General features: G+C 51.2%; 1 protein-coding gene across 3 annotated transcripts in view; it reads left to right on the top strand.

The window, feature by feature from the left end:
- The window catches only part of Usp36 (ubiquitin specific peptidase 36), a 31,953-nt gene extending 21,750 nt beyond the window's left edge, over positions 1-10,203 (top strand). For all 3 annotated transcript variants that reach the window (XM_029546260.1, XM_029546261.1, XM_029546262.1), the window contains 8 exons: positions 247-894; positions 1,526-1,656; positions 4,235-4,777; positions 5,771-5,970; positions 6,503-6,604; positions 7,135-7,250; positions 7,749-7,900; positions 8,321-10,203. In XM_029546260.1, coding sequence (XP_029402120.1) covers positions 247-894; positions 1,526-1,656; positions 4,235-4,777; positions 5,771-5,970; positions 6,503-6,604; positions 7,135-7,250; positions 7,749-7,880 — 1,872 coding nt within the window. In that variant the 3' untranslated portion in view covers positions 7,881-7,900; positions 8,321-10,203. The remainder of the gene's footprint in view (positions 1-246; positions 895-1,525; positions 1,657-4,234; positions 4,778-5,770; positions 5,971-6,502; positions 6,605-7,134; positions 7,251-7,748; positions 7,901-8,320) is intronic.
- The last annotated feature ends 9,227 nt before the right edge of the window (positions 10,204-19,430 follow it).

The raw sequence follows: 19,430 nt of genomic DNA, 5'->3' as shown, positions 1-19,430 counted from the left end.
GTGAGCCTCCATGTGGTTGCTGGGATTTGAACTCAGGATCTCTGGAAGAGCAGTCAGTGCTCTTAACCACTGGGCCATCTTCCAGCCCCTTATATAAGCCTTGAAGCAACAAAAGTCTTTACCATTAGCCAGAACCCAATTTGTTCCCAGAAGTTGCCCTGACGGGGAAGCCTGCTTTGACTTAGCCGTGTTTCCTGGACAGTGCTCCTCTGGGCTCTGATGGCTTCCTGCCCTTCTCCTTTTTAGCGACAAGACTCTGTAATGATGAGAAAGCTCCCGGCCCCTGAGGTGGTTGGCGTACCTGTGTCCAGAAATGGCTCCATTCCTGGTCTGAAGTTACAGAACGGATGTGCTCCTGCCAAGACACCTGCCGGGTCCCCATCCCCAAGACTCACTCCAACGCCCACACATATGCCCACCATTCTGGATGAGCCCGGAAAGAAGGTGAAGAAGTCAGCCCCACCTCAGTCTCTCACCACGTCTCCTGGGACCGATGAGTCCCGGAGCCAGCGGCCCGGCTCCTGGGCAAGCAGAGACACCATCTTCTCTACCTCCCCGAAGCTCCTGGCCAGAGCCATCACTAATGGGCATAGGCTGAAGGGCGAGGGCAGTGGTGTGGACCCGGAAAAGGGGGATTCGAGCAGTTCCAGCCCCGAGCACTCTGCCAGCAGTGACCCTGCCAAGGCCCCGCAGACCGCGGAGAGCAGAGCTGCGCATGCCTGTGATTCTCAGGGAACAAACTGTCCCACTGCTGGCCATCCCAAAGCGCTGTTGAACGGAGTAGATGCCAAGATGGTGAAGTTGAAGTCCCCGGCCCTGAGTAGCACCACCACAGAGCCCACGAGCCTCATGTCTCCTCCACCAGCCAAAAGACTGGCCCTGTCGGCCAAGAAGGTGGGTGTGTGGGAGTCTCCTCTCTGAAAGCGCCCGGGGCTGGAGATGTGAGGATAAGATAGGATGGGAATCACAGAGGACTGTAACTTCAGACCTTGGCACCAGAGTGCCTGCTGGTATTCCCCGAAGTTTGCAAGCTGAGAAAGGACTGTTTAAGGGGAAGATTGTTTTGAGGGGACCCCAGTTATTCATTACCTCAGGTTGTTGGCAGTCGTGTCTGAGAGGACTAACCAGTTTTCTATGATGGAGTCTCCTAGCTGAGCCGCAGGAAGAGCTGTGGGCCACAGGGCACTCAGAGTGGGAAGGACAGCGGCCCTAGCTGGGGGTGGGGGTGGGGACAAAGGGAGGCCGAGGAGGAGCCGCCCACCCCTCGGCTTGTGTGGGCGTGAGCGGGCGGGGTGCTTATTGAAATGTCCTTTCCTTTCCTTTTTATTTCTAACCAACAACACTCTGGTTCTTCTTCCGCTGTCCCCTCTCTCCACCAACCCCACCCCCAACCCCCTTTTTTTTTCCCTTCTGTCCCTTCATCTTTTTGGGCTCATTTTATTTTATTTTCCATTTTATTTTCCCTCTTCACTCACGGACACCTTTTTTTAGACCACCAAGTTTTTATTTATGTCAATAACTGCAGGCCAGCACCCTGCGGAGGGCGACCGGCAATGACATCGGTTCACCTTCCCCCTCTGCATTCTGCGACCTCACCTCCCCCATGAAAGCCACCCACCCCGTCGTTGCCTCCACTGGGCCTGTCAGTGAGACCAGGTGAGCTTGGGGGCAGGCCCTGGGTTCGACTCCTTCCCTCCTGTGCGTCTGTGCACCTGGCTGCTGAGGAGCCATGGGTCGTCGAGGACAGAGGCCTCTCCTGTCCATCCCTGTCTGGAAAAAGAACTGCAGCGAGGCAGAGTTGTCTGTCTTCAGAGTCTTGGCCTCTCGCCTGCCTGTCTGCCCCAGGAACGTTAAAACCTGGAACACTGCACTGTCCTGGCTTTTGACCCCTCGGGCCCTGTGGCTCTAGGAGCCCTGCAGGGACATCTTTCCTGCCAGTGTCATCCCTCATCTCTTGGCTGCTGGCTGTGTGCCAGGCCTAGAGAAGGAGGACTGGGTTCTCGAGTGCTCTACCATTGTCCAGGGCCTTTGATCTCATCCACGGGTGATCTGACCCAGTAAGGTGCCCGTCTCCATGGTGCCTGCGATCCCTTAGGAGTGCTGAGTGACAAGATGTGAGGACTCTGACACTCAGTTACTCAGGTTCCCAGGGCCCAAGTGCCACAGCAGCTGGGACACAGGAATTAAGAGAGGGCACAAGTGAGGCTCTGCGGTGCTGTGGGTTCCTCCTCTTCTCTCTGAGTCAGCCTGTCCTAGAAGGTTGTGACATGATATCCATGGCTGCCACTACCCCCATGAACATTTGTGGGGTATCCTTAAGTGTTAAGGTCCCCAAATGTTGGAGCGTTACAGGGAGTTGTTCATTTTTCTGCCGTTTTTACTCGTTTGAGATGGTCTTACCGTATAAATCGATGGGGCCTCAGGCTTGGAGATGCTCCGCCTGCCTACTGAGCGCTGAGGTTCAAGCTGTGCATCACCACACTTGGCGCAATCAGTCTGTTTTCATTAGGATTTAGATCTGTGTGAATCAATATTTTACCTGCAAGTATTCCTCGCACCATATGTATGCCTAGTGCCCACAGAGGTCAGAAGAGGGAGCTGGAGAGACAGGTGGAAACTGAACCTGGGTTTTCAGCAAGAGCAGCAACTGTTCTGAACTGCTGAGCCATCTTTCCAGGCCAAGTGTAAATGTGTGTCTCCATTAGGGTTTTGTGTGAGTGTTGGGAGGCGGGAGTGGAGACAGGCTTTATGGCAGCCCTGGCTTTCCTAGACTAGACCAGGCTGGCCTCTTAAACTCAGAGAGAGCCACTGGAGTCCTGGGATTAAAGGTGCTCGCCACTACCCCGGGTAGTGTAAACAGTCGTTAAGCTCTGGCAGACACTTGGAGTGACGCTAGTGCAGGCTGCACTCAAGTCTGCTCTGGCTTGCATGACGGCAAGGACAGCCTCTAGGAGTTCACCAAGCCTGAGGTGGCCACCCAGATGTGCCTTGTGGGCTCAGCCCCTGCCCTACTCCTCCTACAGTATTTGCCTTTGAGAAATTGGGTTTCCACTCTGCACCCCCAAATTCAGAGGAGCATCACTGTGTATGATGCTTGGCTCATTTTGCTGTTCTTGGGGTGTTCAGTCCCCACGGGAACCTCTACAGCCTCTGGAGAGTAAAAGATAAATCTCACAGGATGCTGGGTTTGTTTTGTTGGTTGGCTTTTTCTTAGTGACATTTCCCCTCTTAACACATTTGAGGTGGAAATCTGAAACGTTAGGGCTTACTCGCTATGTTTTGCTTTTCAGTTGTTGTTGTTACTGTTTCTTTGTTTTGAAGGGAGGGCTTTTGGTTTGGGTTTGGGTTTTGAGACAGGGTCTCAGCTCTATCGCCCTGGCTGGCCAGAAACTCACAGAGATCCACCAGGTTCTTCCTCCCAGGTGCTGAGCTTGAAGCTCATGTCGGGTGGCCCCCGGTCTTGCTCACTGGGGCCTGGTGGGACTCACATTTGCTGTGTGTTGGAGGATACGCTTGACTTTCTGCTCCTCACACCTGTTCCCTGGCTCTGGGATTGAAGCGTACGCCACCACATGCCACCACACTCATTCTTATGCTGGCTGAGCTTTGTTCACGTTACACAAGAGTTTTATAGTGTTTGTCTGTTGTAAGACAAGCTGTCTTGTGGGTCAGACTTCAGCTCATTTAGTAGTAAAGGCTAGCCATGAGTCCTTAGTGTGCTTGGTGCCCCGTGCCAGTGCTTACTTGGCATGGCTGAAGTGTTTGGTTTCATTTTCAGCACTACTTTAAACAAACAAAAAAAATGCTTTTTAACAAGAAACTGAGATGTATTGCTTTTATTAACTTTGATATTGGGTAGATTTATTTCTTTAGCCTGGCTTCAAAAAGCATGGAGTGTGTGTGTGTGTGTGTGTGTGTGTGTGTATGTGTGTCTGTCTGTCTGTCTGTCTAAGAATTACAGAGACAAAGTAACCTTTTAAAATTCTAGAGTGTATCTGACATACTCACCTTTAATCCCAGCACTCTGGAGGCAGAGGCAGGCTGATGACTCTGTGAGTTCAAGGCCAGCCTGGTTTACGGAGCTAGTTCTAGGACAGCCAGGGCTGCATAAACCTTGTCTCAAACCTCACGTCTGCACCAAACTCTTAAGTCGTAAAGGCGGGTGGGTGAGGTCAGGAGAGGGGTGGCATGTGGGCAGATCTCCTGAGTGACTCTCTCTGTCCACCGTCTACAGGGCTGCTGCACCTGCCCCCCGACCGTCCACCCACCCCCACTCTGCATCTCTGTCCAGTAGTAGTGCCAAGCCCTTAGGGACATCAGAGCCACAGAGCTGCCACCCCTCTGCCTGGACACCCCTGCCTCAGGTCAATGGACACTTCACGTCCCACTTACACCAACTGCCAGAGGCCAGCGAGGCCCTACACAGCCCCTCCAAAAAGAGGAAAAAGACCCCTAATGGAGATCCCCAGAGACTGGGCATCGACACGCTCCTCCCACAGTGCCTCAGGGGAGCACCTGCAGCAGCACGCAGGAAGAGAAAGAAGAGGTGCTCGGAGAGTGAGGGTGCCACAGCTCCCAAGCAGGAAGGCCAGTGTCAGGACCAGTCTTGGTGTTCCGGGGGCCAGAAGGAAGAGGGTACGCAGCCCCAGGTAAACGGCCATCAAGTGAGTCACATCCTGGACAGTTACCATGTGATCAGCAGGAAAAGGAGGAAGAGGAAAAGATCAGAAGGACTCAGCCAAGAAACCACCCTGTCGCAGAACCTAATTCAGCACAGGTAAGGGCGTGGCTGGGATGTGCCGAGGCCTTCCCAAGTGGTGTGGCTTAGCAAGGTTGCAGCAGCATCCTGTGTGTGCAGTGTACCAGCTCTGAATAGAGTAAGAGGACCACATGGTGTCCCTAACATCATGTGTAAGTGTGTCACTCTGGACAACAACCCTCGCCCAGCACAGCCAGATAGTGCGGAGCCAGTCACCACACACAGCGCTGTAGGCAGTTCTCCCGGGGACGCTAGGGTTGGGTGCTGCTTGGTTGTCTGTCCATGTACACTGGTATGAGGGTGTCAGATCCTCTGGAACTGGAGGTACAGGTAGTGGTGTGTGCAGCCGTGTCAGTGCTGGAGACTGAACCTGAGTCCTCTGAAGAGCAGCCAGTGCTCTTCACCATTGAGCCACGTCTCCAGCCCCACTGTGGTTTTATTCTAAATAGTGACCATTTTTTTTTTTCTTTTGTTTCATTCATTGCTCTCATTCATGTGGAGATCAGAAGACAACTTGTAGATGTTAGTTTTCTCCTTCCACTGTGTAGGTTCTGGGGGTCAGATTCAAGTTGTCCCCCTAGGCAGCAAACACATTTACCCACTGAGCCATCTCAACAACCTTTTTAAGAGTTATATGTGTGGCGTATGCCTTTAATCCCAGCACTCAGGAGGCAGAGGCAGGCGGATTTTTGAGTTCAAGGCCAGCCTGGTCTACAAAGTGAGTTCCAGGACAGCCACAGCTACACAGAGAAACCCTGTCTCGAAAAACCAAGAAAAAAAAAAAAGAGTTATGTGTGTGTGTGTGTTTGCACGAGCACACATGCGCACATGTGAGCATGTTTGCACACCATAGAAGAAGTGGATAACCTGAGGTCGGCAGGCTTGCTGCCAAGTACCTTTATTAGCTGAACAATCTCACACACTGTTGGGTTGGAGTTACCACTGAAGGCGGTGCTCTTGCCTACAGTGTTTCTCCAGGGCTAATCTGCTCCCTCCTCTCGCTCCCTACAGCTGCTCCCCTGCAGACCACAGTGAGCCTGAGGCCAGGACAGAGTTGCAGAAGAAGAAGAAGAAGAAAAGACGGAAAAGAAAGCCTGAGCTACAACAGGATGAAGAGAGCGAGCACCCAGGGGACCAGAGGAGCCCAAGGCCCAGTGTCATCCCAGTCCCTGGGTCGAGTGTGAATGGCCATCTTCCTAGTGACCGCTTGGGTAAGGATCCTACTGATAGCTGCAGAGGTGGCAACATACAGTTCCTCATTGAGGGCCACGAGGAACACTGGCCACGGGTTCCCATCAGTTGCTAGCAAATACCTAAGACCATCGGTCACTTTAGAGAAAAAGTGTATCTGGCCTTAGTGGCCAAAGTGTGTCATCCCAGAGCTCGGGAAGCAAGGAGGGAGGCAGGCAGAGCTCTAGTCTGTTCTGTGCAGCCTGCGTTCTGGGTCTGTGCTGCAGCTCATCTCAGTGGAACATGGCAGAGGAAAGCTGCTCACTGGAAGCCAGGGAGATTAAAGAGCCCCAGCTGCATCATGCCTTTGTGTTAGACCGAGGCTGGGGGATGGGGGGGGGGGCGAGGGGCGTCTCTGTTCCGGCTTTTTGTCATTTTCTTTTCTCATGAATGGACTTGGGTAAGATTATCACCAGAGAGTGAGCATCTGCTGGCACCAGGCTCTGCAGTGCCATGACCAGGATGAGTGCTTGTCTCCTCACTGTCTGGCTCTACCGTATCCTGTGATTTCAGGGCTGGGACAAGCACCTCTCGTTACCTGGAACAGAGATGAGGAACCCGATGTGGTCCAGGCGTTGCTTCAGGACTCATCTGATAAGGCTTATGGGAAAAAAGGTGCGGTCTGCGGCGGGGTGGCACTTCTAGAGACTGGCTCGTCGAGAGGTTGTGGGGGAGGGGTGCTGGGGTGCTATGAGGTGTGGCGACGGCACTCTAGGTTTAAAGGACTCAAACAGTTGTTCTGACCTGACCCCCGCTGTGGCACAACCAAGAGCAGGACAACGTGGGGACTGTAAGCCAGCTGAGTAAGAGAGTGTCCGCTGCACAGGCCAAGGGCAGGATGTCAAAGCCCTCCAACACTCGTGTGGGTGGTCCTGACCTTGGCCATGGTTTACAGGGCAGACTTGGAATATGAACAAAAGAGCCTTTTTCTAAAGTGGGAGCACACAGGTTACAGAGAGGGATTTGCAGTTGTTGTGCACAGCAGTCACACCATGGGTCGTGTGACCTCCCTTCATTTTCTTCTGTTAAGAGACAGTCAGAAACCTAGAGTGGTTAGAATAGATAACCCTGGTAGAAAGTGAGTCCTGAGGACAGCCTGCAGAAGACCGGGACCCACAGACGCTGACAGAATATGTCTTGTACAGTTTTGACCTGGGATGGCGAGCCTTCAGCCATCAGTCAGGATGCCATTAAAGACAGCAGACTGGCCCGGACCCAGACCGTGGTTGACGACTGGGATGAAGAGTTTGATCGAGGGAAGGTACGGTGCAAGGCTGTGAGTGTGGGCTGGGGCAGCAGACAGCCAGGGCTCAGCCTGAGCTTTGAGAGCAGCTTGTGTGCATGGAGCGGTTGAAGAGTTTGATCGAGGGAAGGTGCGGTGCAAGGCTGTGAGTGTGGGCTGGGGCAGCAGACAGCCAGGGCTCAGCCTGAGCTCTGAGAGCAGCTTGTGTGCATGGAGCGGTTGAAGAGTTTGATCGAGGGAAGGTGCGGTGCAAGGCTGTGAGTGTGGGCTGGGGCAGCAGACAGCCAGGGCTCAGCCTGAGCTCTGAGAGCAGCTTGTGTGCATGGAGCGGTTGAGACCCTGGTTGTGCCCCCAGTACACTGGGGGGGCAAATAGGGATGGCAGGACCTCCATCAGAGGGCACCATACATGGCGTGCATACTGTATCTATGTCCAGGAGGCTCGCACTGTGCTGTGTATGCAATAAGCTTGGAAATGTCCTCTCTGGGAACTGTGACACTGTGATTCTTGATTTAGGAAAAGAAAATTAAAAAGTTCAAGAGAGAAAAGAAGAGAAACTTCAATGCCTTCCAGAAGCTTCAGAGTAGACGCAACTTTTGGTCTGTGACTCATCCTGCTAAGGTGGCCAGCCTCAGCTATCGCCGCTGAGCTTGCTGTGGATATTAGAGGTCAGTTTGGTAGTGTGTCTTATCTGCTTGTGTAGATGTGGTCTGTGGTATGTTGGTGTGTACCTCTGGTATTGTATATCTGTCTCTGTGTTAGCTCATATGTGTATATCTGGCATGCATGTAGCATGTGTAAGTCCCTGGTGTATGTATCTGGTATGTGTGTGGTCTGTGGTGTTTGTCTTGTGTGTGTGTGGTATATAACTATGGTAGTGTGTCTGGTATGTATGTAGCATGTGTGGCCTGTGGTATTATGGATAGTGTCTGACCATTTGGTATACGCGGTCTGTCTGGTATGTCTGGTACATGAGTTTTGGGTGTGTGTCCTGTGTCTGTGGTGTGTTCTAGTTATTTGTAGGTGTGACTGTGTCTGTTGAAGGACCCAGGGATGTAATAAGATTGTCACATCTCTGTTCTCACCAGGAAGACCAGTGTGCCTGTGCCACAGCATCCAGAGCTGTCATATCACATCCTTGGAGCTGTCTGCTTGGATCTGAGGATCCCCTCGTGCATGGTCATGGTGGAGGCTCCTTGTCCCACTGTTCACAGATGATCCAGTGCAAGTGCTCAGCTCAGGGCCTCTGGTGGTTTCTCGTTGAACCTCACAAGAGAAAACCTGGCCTGTGGTGTCGTACTGACAGGTCTTGGAGACCTCTGGAAAGGTTGAACCTGTGGTCTAGTAGGAAAACCGTCCCTGGCCTGGGGCTATCAGACAAGGACCGGAGGCCAGGGTAGCATTCGGTGGTGCCTTTTCTGGTGAGCTGTCCTTTGCTCTCTGAAGCTGGAGCTGTCTCGTGGCTCTCCTCTCAGAGGGGCCTCTGTATGACTGACTATCAGCTGCAACAAGAACAAGCCCTGCTGACTGCACTGCCCCACCCCCACCCCCACCCCCACCCCCAAAGTGCATCTCCTTGAAAGAGCACCACTCCTTCCAGAAAGCTGCAGCTGCTGGGCACAGGAGAACCTCTGCTTCCACGGCTGCCAGCCCCGCGGGGAGACTGGCAAGCTCCTACATCTGCCAAAACCTGTGGGTCTCTATCAAGGTGGTAGTCTTTGGAGATGAATTGTCCATTATTTTACTACTTATGATAAAGCCTTTAATTTTGACCAGGCCTGTGACTACCAGTAGCAATATGTTTCCCTGCAGATATGCAGACACTGGCTTTGTTTGCTCAGTTTTGTGAGTGCTTTGACATAGACGTGGTCTCCTTCCCTGTCTTGCTCAAGCTGCCCCTGTGGACTTAAGGTTAACAAACAAGACTCCTCACCCAGGAGATGGAAGGTGCCAGAAGGTTCCTTCTCATGGGGTGCATCTCTTCGTTCCCCGAGCCCCAGCCTGCTGTGGGCTGGGCTCCTAGTCCGGGCCTCTTGAGAGCGCTGGAGCTGCCTCTCGTTCCCATGTGTAGCGTTCTGTTCAGCTGCAGGCTCAGGGTCTCACTTGCTGCAGATGTGGGAAGAAAGGGTTGTGTTCTCCATGGCCCGGAGGTGAGGTCATGTTTCTGTGTGGGTATTTCCTTCCTGTTTGTTTCTTTCCCTTTAGAGAAAAGGCGAGAACAATGCCCCACGATGGGTCTGCTGGTGAGTGAGTCTTCCAGCCAAATGTGATGGTCCTTGTGTGGCTGCTGTCTGGAAATCATGTCTAGGAGTGCTGTGGGCTCCGTGTTCTTTCAGAGGGAGGCAGGGACTGTCCTTCTGAGGAACTGCCATCCTTCCTGTAGCAGCTGCTTCCTGGGTACATTGGTTTTCTTTACAATCTTCTCTAGTAGAAAGTTGTAGAACTGCCAGCACAGAACTGATCTGTCTTCCGTGTCTCCTCAGATTGGTTCCTTCCTTTGCGCTCTAGATTACACAGTGTAAAGTCTCCTCCAGGGGTGTGTAGTCCACTGCCTCTTAGGCAGTCATGATCCCCCATCTGCCGTCCTGACGTCTGGCGGCGTGTGCTGCTGTCAGTGAAAGCAAGTCCTCTTCTCCCTTAGAAGCCATTAGGAGCAGGTCATGGATGGGATGAGTCCTCAGTGGTGTACTCACATACATGACTGAAGCTTGCCTAAAAGTAGTCATTTTGTTGGGTCAAATCAAATCAGTTTGAACTTTGTGCTTGACAGTAGATGTGGCTTAAGCCCACTTGCAGAGGGCCACCTCCCTGGTGTTTCTGTTCTTGCTCACCCGCCTGTTAGGGGCTGTTTCCATCCAACATCCTGTGTGGCTGCGTCTGTATGTGTGCAGGAATCCCCGTCCTCTTCCACTTCCTCTTCAGGGGTCCCCAGATATTGCCAAGATCTTGGTGCAATAAAGTAATGCATTTTTTGTGACACCTTCCTGTGTCTGCCTTGTATTTTCCTTTTTAAGAAGGTGCATCCCAGCCATGGCCAGGCTGCATCCCCAGGTCAGGTGGACGCTCCCGGGCTGCTGTCGGTGACCATCCTGAGACAGGAGCGCCATCGCTCGAGCCTAGGCGGGAAGGGCCGTCTTGGACAAAGAGATCTATTTAAGTTTATCCCAAAACTGTATTTGTGTAGATTAAGAGTGAAGACAACCACTGGTTGGGTAAACCTCGGGAGTGGTTTTAGGTGGATAGTGGGGAGCACAGACAAAGCCGCATCCACCAGGCAGGGCTCTGGTGTGTGCAGGAAGTGACGTCATTCCAACACCGCTCTGTTGTGAGATTACATGGCAGTAGGGCAGGATGAGGATTTGGATCGGAGTTCGACCTGCGGCACCGGCGGAGAATGTTGTTACCAACTGTTGTGGGGCACTACAGAGTCGTAAGCAAGGACACTGCTGACAGACTGTAGAACAGCTCCACCGGAGTCCCTCTGTGGGGCCTAGTTAACTTACTGTGTTTGTCTACAGAACATGAGAGGCTCCCAGGCAGCCTCACCACGGGCATGGGTGATGACCTCCCGCCCTTCTGGCAACCCTCTACAGTGTATATATGCCCATAACTCCCGAGACTATAGTTATGACAAAATTCCAGCTGCCTGGGAGGAGCAGCAGGGAGTGAGGGAGTGGACGAGGGTCCAGCGAGTCCTCCCAACCCTTCCTTCTGTGGGAATCCCAGCTCTCAGCTGACCCGATTCTGAGGATCTTTTGTAAGTTGCCCCAGCTCTTGACAGCAGCTTATGTTCTAGTTCTAGTGATAGGGGTGTGCGATGCCATATGGCTCAATAGCGTAGGCCCCCCTGACCTACTGGCCCAGTGTTGGAGGCCTGGTGAGAAGACACTTGTCTTTTGTGTGGACTGGGGTTTCCTCATTGGCACAGGACTTTGTCACGTGTGCATGGAAATTGCTGGACCCTCAATTTCCATCCCAGCCTCACTGGTTTGGCCCAGCAGAGAATCTGTCCTGAAAGTCAGGGTCAGACATGTCCCTCCCAGGGTGCCTATGAGCAGGAAGGTCCCAGTTAGGAAAGTAACCCCTCTGAACTCATGGCTCAGGTCTGAACAGGTGCTGGGCAGAAGTGGCTTCTTGTTTAGTGACTTCGCTCCAAGTGCCACTCAGGTGTCCATCTTGACATGGTACCTCTGTCCCCCCCTTCGTTAGGAGCTTCTGGAAACTTCTGCTCTACTAGACACAGGGAGCTTGGTCTTTGGCTTAGTCTTCTCAGCTGTTTAGCCAGACAAGATGAGAGCAGAAAAGTAAGTGTGCGTGAGATGAGGCCACTGTTGGCCATAAACCGGAGGAGCGCACAGTATTTGCCTTCAGCAACCACACTGCCCAGGTGCAGTCAACAGCCCGACACTGCCACAGGCACCATGGTGTGGGTGCCAAGAACACCTTTTTATTGCCACTTTTCCAAACCCAGTGTTCTAGTATGAATGAAAACCCAAGCAAGATGATTTGCTGGCAGCAGAGGATCCCACAGACAGAGCTGAGAGCTTTCACGTAGGATGAGTGCTTTTAGGACAACCACAGGGATGAAGAAAGGCGTGGCCAGTTCTACTGGAAGTGCCAGGGATGGCAATGTGAGAGTGCTGACATGGGGTCGGCCTGGGCTCCTGGGATAACCTTAGGCAGAGATAAAGGTGACCTAGACAGGTGGGACTGGCTAACCTGGTCTGACTGTGGCCTCTTAGACACCTACACTGACAGTGTCTGTACCTGGAAAGGGATGGAGTGTGGAGAATACACGTAAAGGTGACCAGGCCTGCAGAAGGCCAAGAAGGCTCCCAGTCCAGAGCTCATGTTATATCCATTACCTCTCTTGTGACAAAGTGCCAACAAAAGCAACTTAAGGAAGGAAGGGTTTGTTGTTGCTCACTGTTTGAGCTTACAGTCAGTCCAGCCTGACAGGAAAATCATGGTGGCAAGAGTATGAGGCAGCTGATCCCATTGCCTTTCCACTCAGGAGGCAGAGATAAACACAGGTGCTCTACTTGCTTCCTTTTATGCAATCCGAGGCCTCAGCCTAGGGAATGGTGCCACCCAGAGTACATCTTCCCAACTCAATAAACCCAACTAGAAACTTCATCACTGGCCTCAGCCTAGGGAATGGTGCCACCCAGAGTGGATCTTCCCATCTCAATAAACTCAACTAAAAACTTCATCACTGGCCTGCTCAGAGATGTGGCTCCTAGGTGACCTTAGATTCTGTCAAGCTGGCATAGTTGACTGGGTGAACCCATGCTGTGGACACTGCTCTCCATCCTCTCTCGAAGCCTGCTGTGGCCTGCAGCCACAGGAACAGGTACCTCTGGGGTGATTTGGACCACCACTTTGTCTTCCATTCAGATGGACGTGCTCCCTTGTCCTGCCTGCTTCCTGGGTCTGGCTGGCTCTCCACTATGCTCCCTGTCTTAGTGTCACACTCACCCTGCACACAGCTCTCTTGCTTCAGCTTCTGGCTGTCTGCTTTCCCTTTCTGTTGCCCTCAGCACTCCATTCATGGCCCCATTCAGTTCCCATGGATGATATGTGTTTGCCTCAGGCTTCTGAGGATCTCCTGTCATTGCTCCTGCCTAGGGTTTCTCTCATCTACCACTCAGGGCGAGAGAAGGGGCATTCAAGCATACATTTCACACAGGTCAAGTGGCTCTTTGGGAACACTCTGCTTGCAGATTTTTGGGCTGCCCTTTCGATCTGTTTGCTCCTGTCATTGGTCACAGTCCATGACTTCAGCCAGGAGCTCCTCCCCTATGTGCTCACATCTGCACACATCTGCCATGAACACCTGATCTAACTGCCTACTGCCTTGAAGTGCCTTCCCTCCACCAGACCACCTGGAATGCTCTCATTCCCCTGACTTGCTCTCCTAACCAGCTCTCCAATTTCTGTCTCCCAAAACAGGAAACCCTGGCCTGAAGGGTGGGACAGACAAGTGCCTGTGAGAGAGTTCAGTCAGATGATGTACCTTTGCTCTTAGCCAAGACATCCCTGAGGCCCCAGTGACCTTGGAGACGCTATCTGGGAGGTCCATCTCTACCAGGGGCCTCAGGTCGGGGACCAGCTCCTTCCTAGCTGTTGTTTGTCTCAATGCTTTGTCAGGGACAGATGCTTGCCTGGTTCCAGCTTTGTCATGGTTGAGGTCAGATTTGACTGAGGTTTTCTTTGTTTTCTCTGTGGAGCCCAGAAACTCGCCCTGTGGACCAGGCTGGCCCAGGAACTCAGAGAGAGACCCTCCACCTGCTCCTGCCTCCTTAGTGCTGGGTTATAGGCATGTACCACCACCGCCTGGCTGGACTCAGGTTTTCAATCATGACTTGCTATCGGAAGGAGGACAGGAGTTCAGATCCAGGTGTTACAGAGTCTCACGGGAGTCAATACATCGCCTGTGTTCTGCTCCTCTAAAAGGCTGGGGCGGAGCCACAGGACTGTGGCTCTGGGGTATTATTGTCCTCCTAGGTCTTGTATGCTTATTTTCTGTGCTTTGCCCCTTCCTTAGGAGGAGTCTCTGCAGAAGCATCGTATGTTTGAGAAGCCAGGCTCTGGGTGTCAGCATGGCTTCCGTGGCCGGGTGTCTCCTAACAGCATCTAGCTACATAACAAATACTGGCTGTGAAATGCATGATATTTTCTTAGCTATACATCTTTGTTTTTGTTTATTTATTTGAGATAGGGCTACCCTGGCTGGCTTGGAACTCAGAGGCCAGAAGTGGGTATCAGATTCCCCCAGAAATGGAGTTACCAGTAGTTGTGAGCCTCCATAGGGGTGCTAGGGATTAAACCCAGGTCCTCTGCAAGAGGAGCCAGTGCTCTTAGCTGGTACGCTATCTCTCCAGCCTCTTTCTTTTTTTGGTTTTTCGAGACAGGGTTTCTCTGTGTAGCCCTGGCTGTCCTGGAACTAACTCTGTAGACCAGGCTGGCCTCGAACTCAGAATTCCGCCTGCCTCTGCCCCCCCTCCCCGAGTGCTAGAATTAAAGGCGTGCGCCACCACTGCCTGACTCTCTCCAGCCTCTTAAGACTGTATTGTCAAATGAATCTAAACCTTAATCACCCCATGCCAAGAGTGGACATTGTTAAACTATACTTTACAGGACTTAGTTTTTATTTTTAAATGGTATGTATTTTGCGGGGTGTACACATAAAGGTCGGAGGACTGAGTGTGAGAGTCAGTTCTCTCCTATCATGGTTCGAGGGATGGAACTCAGAGCCACCTCACCCCTGCACATGACCCTTTTGTTCTTATGATATCAGAAGCAACCCCTCTAAGTATATCCCCCCTGTACACCTTGACATATTATTCTGACATTTTCTGTCATGTGTGGTTACAGTTAAATAGTTCCCACTGTCAGGGACCAGGGTCCCACTGTAGCCAGAGCCTAGCTGGTAATAATTGTTGAGTGAGTGGACTGGGAGAGCTAGAATGAGAAGCATGACTAGGACCCTAGTTTATGCTGCTCGGGAGGCAGGCAGCCCCTTCCCCAGCATGCACATGCACACACACACACACACACACACAGAGCCAGGGCTTAAACTCCTCCTTCGCTCATTTGGCTTTCCTGTGCCTTCTGAGGGCCCCACCCGCCCCTTTGTCTTTTTCATACTTGAAAATATTTTGGTGAAGTTGAGCTGGAACCAGAGCAGTAATTCCTCTATTTGAAGTGAACGCCCCAACGTGGCACATGGCCAGCTGCCTTCTGGGTGGCACAGGAACAGTTGGTGGCAGCTGGATATAATCAAGTTCCATTACAAACACATTTTAAGTGCCATTCACACACACAAGAAACTGCACACTTTAGCAAAATAAAATCTGGGGATTTTTAAAGCAAGACAATACCCCCATCTGAGCCTATGCAGCCTTCTCTTTAGTAAGCACCATCTTCAGAGCTCTCCAAGGCCCACAGCAGGCAAGCGAAGGCCACAGTGGCTCCTGACTTAGCTCTGAAATCTCTAGACCTGAATCAAAGGCCTGACCACACAATCCCTGTCAGTGGGAGAAGCCAAAGGCTGGCCTCCGGAGGAGCTTGATCTGCCTCAGCTCATTTGCTTCCTCTTTTGAGTCGCAGGGATCATGGAGGATCCTGACAGGGCCAGGCACCGCACTTGTTCGTTTGAGCTTGAGGCAGGTGTCTCCATCTATTTTTCAGGCCTTGCCAATCCTCTCCCAAACCTCTGGCACTCTTACCTTGGGCTGCTGCCCAGTAGGCACTGGTTGGTCAGACTGTGTGAACAGAGCCATCTGGCTTCCTTGGCTGGCCTCCACTGGCACCTACACTTACGGGCATATACCTCCACACACACGCACATAATTTAAAAGATGTATTCTTTTATGTGCATTATGAGTATGCCCATGTGAGTTCATGTACCACGTGTGTACAGGAACCCGTGTCAGAGTCACGGGAACTAGAGTTATGGGCAGTTAAAAAGAGTCCGGTAGCCAGGTGTGGTGGCGCATGCCTTTAATTCCAGCACTCGGGAGGCAGAGGCAGGCGGATTTCTGAGTTCGAGGCCAGCCTGGTCTACAGAGTGAGTTCCAGGACAGCTAGGGTTACACAGAGAAACCCTGTCTTGAAGAGAGAGAGAGAGAGAGAGAGAGAGAGATTGAGAGAGTCCAGTGTGAATGCTAGGCTTGGTTCCTCTGGATGGAAAAGCAGCAAGTGCTCTTAACCACTCAGCCAGGTTTCCAGCTCCCAAATAAATCATAAAACAACAGAAACACATAGGGAGCATGCCCCAAACTGGCTGCCTTAAAACAATAGGAATATATTCTCAGGTTCTGGAAGGCAGGTGTGGGCCTGCAGGGCTGCGCTCCCTCCACAGCGGCCTGGGGAGGATCCTTCCTGCCTCTTCCAGTTGTTCCAGGTCTGGGCTGGCATCCTTCCAGCCGCTGTGCCTCTTCACATGCTTCTCTTGGCTGCCTCTGTCCCACAGTCCCACAGGACTAGAGTCCATTCTAATGACCCTCTCTTGATCACATCTACAAGGATATTGTTTCCAAATATGGTGGTGTTCTCAGGCAATGGGGTTTGGAGAGAGACACAACTCAAGCTGCGACCACGTAGAAAGGCTGTTCTAGGGAACTCACAGGGCAGGGTTTACCAGAAACTCTGCTGATGTCCAGCTATGTCCCCATCATGAGCCTAGAAAGCGCCTACGTGGAATGACTGGATGCACAAGGACAACCAAATGTGACTTTTCTGAGCATTCTATTGATGAATGTCTGAACGCTGTTCTGTTTTTTTAAATAATTAATATTTATTTTTATATATGTGAGTACACAGTCATGATGTCTTCAGACACACCAGAAGAGGGCATCGGATCCCATTACAGATGGTTGTGAGCTACCATGTGGTTGCTGGGATTTGAACTCAGGACCTCTGGAAGAACAGTCAGTGCTCTTAACCACTGAACCATCTCTCCAGCACCACCTGCCCCACCCCCAATGTTCTTTTTTTATTGTTTCCACTTCCTACAGCTGAGAAATCATCTTGTATCAGGGAACAGAAATCAGCCTCAATCTTTATTTAAACGAAAACATGATAAAGCCACTTAGTGCTCTTACTCTTTAAAAAAAAAATCATGTTTGTTTATTTAATGTGCATATATGTGTATCTGAGTATATGTCTGTACACCATGTGTATATGGGTGTCAAAGGAGGGTATCAGATCCCCTGCATCTAGAGTAACATGCAGCTGTGGATTGCCTGATGTGGGTGCTGGGAACTGAATCTGGTTCCTCTGCATGAGCAGCAAGTGCTCTTGACTGCTAATCCATCCCTTTAAAACTCTTGGTGTTAGTCAGGGATCCACTGCTGTGAACAGACACCATGACCAAGGCAACTGTTAGGACAACATTTAATTGGGGCTGGCTTACAGGTTCAGAGGTTCAGTCCATCATCATCAAGGCAGGAACATGGCAGCATCCAGGCCAGCATAGTACAGGAGGAGCTGAGAGTTCTCCATTTTCATCTGAAGGCTGCTAGCAGAATACTGGCTTCCTGGCAGCTAGGATGAGAATTGCAAAGCTCACATCCACAGTGACATACCTACTTCAACACCTCCTAATAGTGCCACTCCCTGGGCCGAGCATATATAAACCATCCCACTCATACTTATTCCTGGGTGGTTGCTACAGTGTTCGTGTGGAAGTCAGAGGACAGCATGGGAGTTGTTTCTTCCCTTCCGTCCCCGGGGCCCCTGGGATAGAAGTTGGGTGGGCAGAATGGGCAGCTGGCACCTTCACCCACTGGGCCATTCTACTGACTCAGTGTTCTCAAAGCCTTCCTGCATTCCGGTACAAAGCAACCACCATGTATTCCACCTGTCCCCTGTTGATTGTCTCTGAAGATGTTTTAATATCACAAAGGTCTTCTGGGTTGTTCTTGTTTAAAAAAATTATTCCTCAATTCTAATTTTTGAAATTATAATGGAAGGCAGGGATAATTAGCAGCTGGTAGCTTCAAACCTTCAGGTATGAATATTTAACCTGGAGTCTGCAGAAACCAGGGAAGTAAAAGGAGACAATTGTGGGGTGGGGCAGGAAGGGAGAAATAGGGTACTAGTGGGGTACATGTGGCATGAAGGGGCAATAGAAAAACGGGGTTCTAGTTAGGGGTGTGAGGGAAATGAACACAGAAGGAGGGGGGAGGGTAGCCTGAGAGTGAGGTCATAGGACAACTACTATTAACTACCCAAAGATACATGTAAGTCAGTGTACAAATAGTTTCAATGAAAACTTCCCATCTGGGCTGACAATTCTGCCCTCAAGAGTCACAGACTAACAAAAACACCAACATCAGGCATGAGAACCTGTCTTTTGAGTTGTCAAGGTTGTCCAAACGACTCCCAAAACATTATAGGTAATTACTCCTAGTTAGCTCTCCTCCAAAATAGTCCCTATTGCTGAAGAAACCATGTCCTTCAGACACAGGGCCCAGAGGTCCAAGAGCTGGAACTGACTTCAGACCACCTTGGGAATTAGCTGTCGTGGTATCAGAAGGCGCCATGCAAGCTTCCAAAGGACGGGAGGAAGCAACAGCCCTACCTATCTATGACACCTGTGAGCCACATGACCAGCATGGCGGGTAAACTAGGGGTGCGGTAGTCACACGCATATGTTGGTGGCGACCAAAAGCTCTCTAGTTAGACTTGAGACAGGAGGGGAATCCTGCCTGATACTGCACACCAGTTCCCCGATGCTTGTGGAGTCATGCGTCTTAGAGGAGAACCTGTAGCCATCACTTTACTAACCCAGCAGCATCCCTAACTAAGTCTAAATAGTTGTTCTTACCCCACAGGTCAGTGCATCTCTCCCTCCTAAGCAGGGAAATGGTTTTTTTGCATCAGGTGGAGACTATTTCAGAAAACCACCACTAATCAAGGTGCAGAGTTGTGTAGCCCGGTCCCACCTGCTACATCTACACCACAACTGCTGCATGTAAGGCTCAGGGAAAGAGCCTGTGCAAAGATTGTAAGAGCCAGAAATTGGGGAGGTTGTTGTAAGACTGTGTCTCCTACAAAAGTCAGAATTAAATCCACAAGACCGCACCACCATGGCTATCCAATCAAGGACATAGCCAATAGACATGCTAACAAGGGAGGAGGAAGGCACAGAGGGGCTCAACCCTAGTCAAAGAATTACAGGTCAGTAAGGAGTGCTGAAAGTGGGAGGAGTCACTAGCTGGTTAACCAATACGGAATGGTCAGCCGTGAAAACAAGTAACATTATACAGACGGAGCAGGTTGTGTTCATATACCTAGGAACACACACAGACACCTAACAAAAAGATCACAGAGTTCAAGGAGAGCAATGGGGAAACACATGAGTGGCTTTGGAGGGAGGAAAGGGAGGTAGAAAATGATGTAATAATATTCTTGTCTCAAAAGAAAGTTTTTAAAGAGTGACATTTCCCAGAGTAGGCTCTGTGGCTAAGGATGTATACCTAAACGATGGTTAAGTGAGATGAGTAAATTTTGTTCTTTTGAGACAGGGTCTCTATAGCCCTTGCTGTCCTGGAACTTAGTATGTAGACCAGGCTGGCCTCAAATTCACCAAGATCTTTCTGCCTCTGCCTCTGCCTCTGCCTCTGCCTCTGCCTCTGCCTCTGCCTCTGCCTCTGCCTCTGCCTCTGCCTCTGCCTCTGCCTCTGCCTC

The sequence above is a fragment of the Mus pahari genome, chromosome 14 (genome assembly GCF_900095145.1).
Source record: "Mus pahari chromosome 14, PAHARI_EIJ_v1.1, whole genome shotgun sequence".
In the NCBI taxonomy this organism is placed as follows: Eukaryota; Metazoa; Chordata; class Mammalia; order Rodentia; family Muridae; genus Mus; species Mus pahari.
Note: the sequence above shows the minus strand (reverse complement) of the source record. Positions and strands in the feature narration are given on the sequence as shown.